Source organism: Tupaia chinensis, unplaced genomic scaffold (assembly GCF_000334495.1).
Source record: "Tupaia chinensis unplaced genomic scaffold, TupChi_1.0 Scaffold000704_1, whole genome shotgun sequence".
NCBI lineage: Eukaryota > Metazoa > Chordata > Mammalia > Scandentia > Tupaiidae > Tupaia > Tupaia belangeri.
Window position 1 is genome coordinate 1,932,077 of NW_006160227.1, and position 974 is coordinate 1,933,050.

Below are 974 nucleotides of genomic sequence, written 5' to 3' on the forward strand. Positions count from 1 at the left end.
CCTGCAGACCCACCTCAGACAGGAAGCCCGTGCGCCCCACCGAGCCCCACCAGCTACCTTTGCGGATCTCCTCCCGGATCTGAGACTCCATCTCCTCCATCTGCAACAGCGTCTTCTGCCAGTAGCGCTCCGCCCGGCGGCTCTTGGTGCAGAAGACGAACAGGGCTGTGGGCAGGGAGAGGAGGGTCAGCCCCCTGGGAAGCGTGGGTCAGCACCTGCTGGGTGCAGGGCTGGCATCTGGGGGGAGTGCGCCTGCCCACCGGCTTTGGCTCCAGCTCCTCCGAGCAGGGACAGTACCCTCCGCGGCTCAGTCCTCCCCGCCCTGAGCAGAGCTGCTACAGGGCTCAGGGCTCAGGGAGAGGCCAGCAGGACATGCCGACACCCCGCCCCAGGGAAAGAAATGCATGTGCCCCAACAGTGGCTCACGGTGGCTTTCCCCCGTGAGAGGAATGGGTGCTGTGCTTTTCATTGCTTTTAGCATTTTCTAGTCCTTCTATAATGTCCAGGTGTTACTTGTGAATTAAGAAACTTGGGCCAGGGGCAGCAGGTGGCATGGTGGTTACGGCGCTGGATTCCCACATGGGTGACCTGCGGTTCGAGTCCTAGACTGGGTGGATTGAAAGTCACACCAGGCTCGTGTGCATGCACGCCCAAAATTCTAAGAATAATGGGGGGGAGGGGACTACAGCATGGCTGTTCCCTGGGGGGGGATTTCTCACTTTCCCTCTCCTGTCTTTCTCACTCTCCCTGGCAAACACATGCACCCTGCAGGGAACATTTAAAAAAAAAGAAAAGAAAAAGAGGGACCAGCAGTTAGCATAATGGCTATGTCGCTGGACTCCCATGTAGTTGACTGCAGTTCGTGTCCCGGACCCGGTAGCTTAAACTCACGCAGGGCGCATGTGCGTGTGTGCCCAAGATCCCGAGAGGAGAATGGAGGAGAAGGGATTGCGGCGTGGCCATCCCTCCTGGGG

General features: G+C 59.0%; 1 protein-coding gene across 1 annotated transcript in view; it reads right to left on the bottom strand.

The window, feature by feature from the left end:
• The window catches only part of PLXND1 (plexin D1), a gene marked incomplete at its 5' end in the record, with an annotated part of 61,425 nt that overhangs the window by 12,379 nt on the left and 48,072 nt on the right, over window positions 1-974 (bottom strand). Inside the window, 1 exon segment of the mRNA XM_006172068.3 lies at window positions 14-165. Within this exon segment, the coding sequence (XP_006172130.3) occupies window positions 14-165 (152 nt within the window).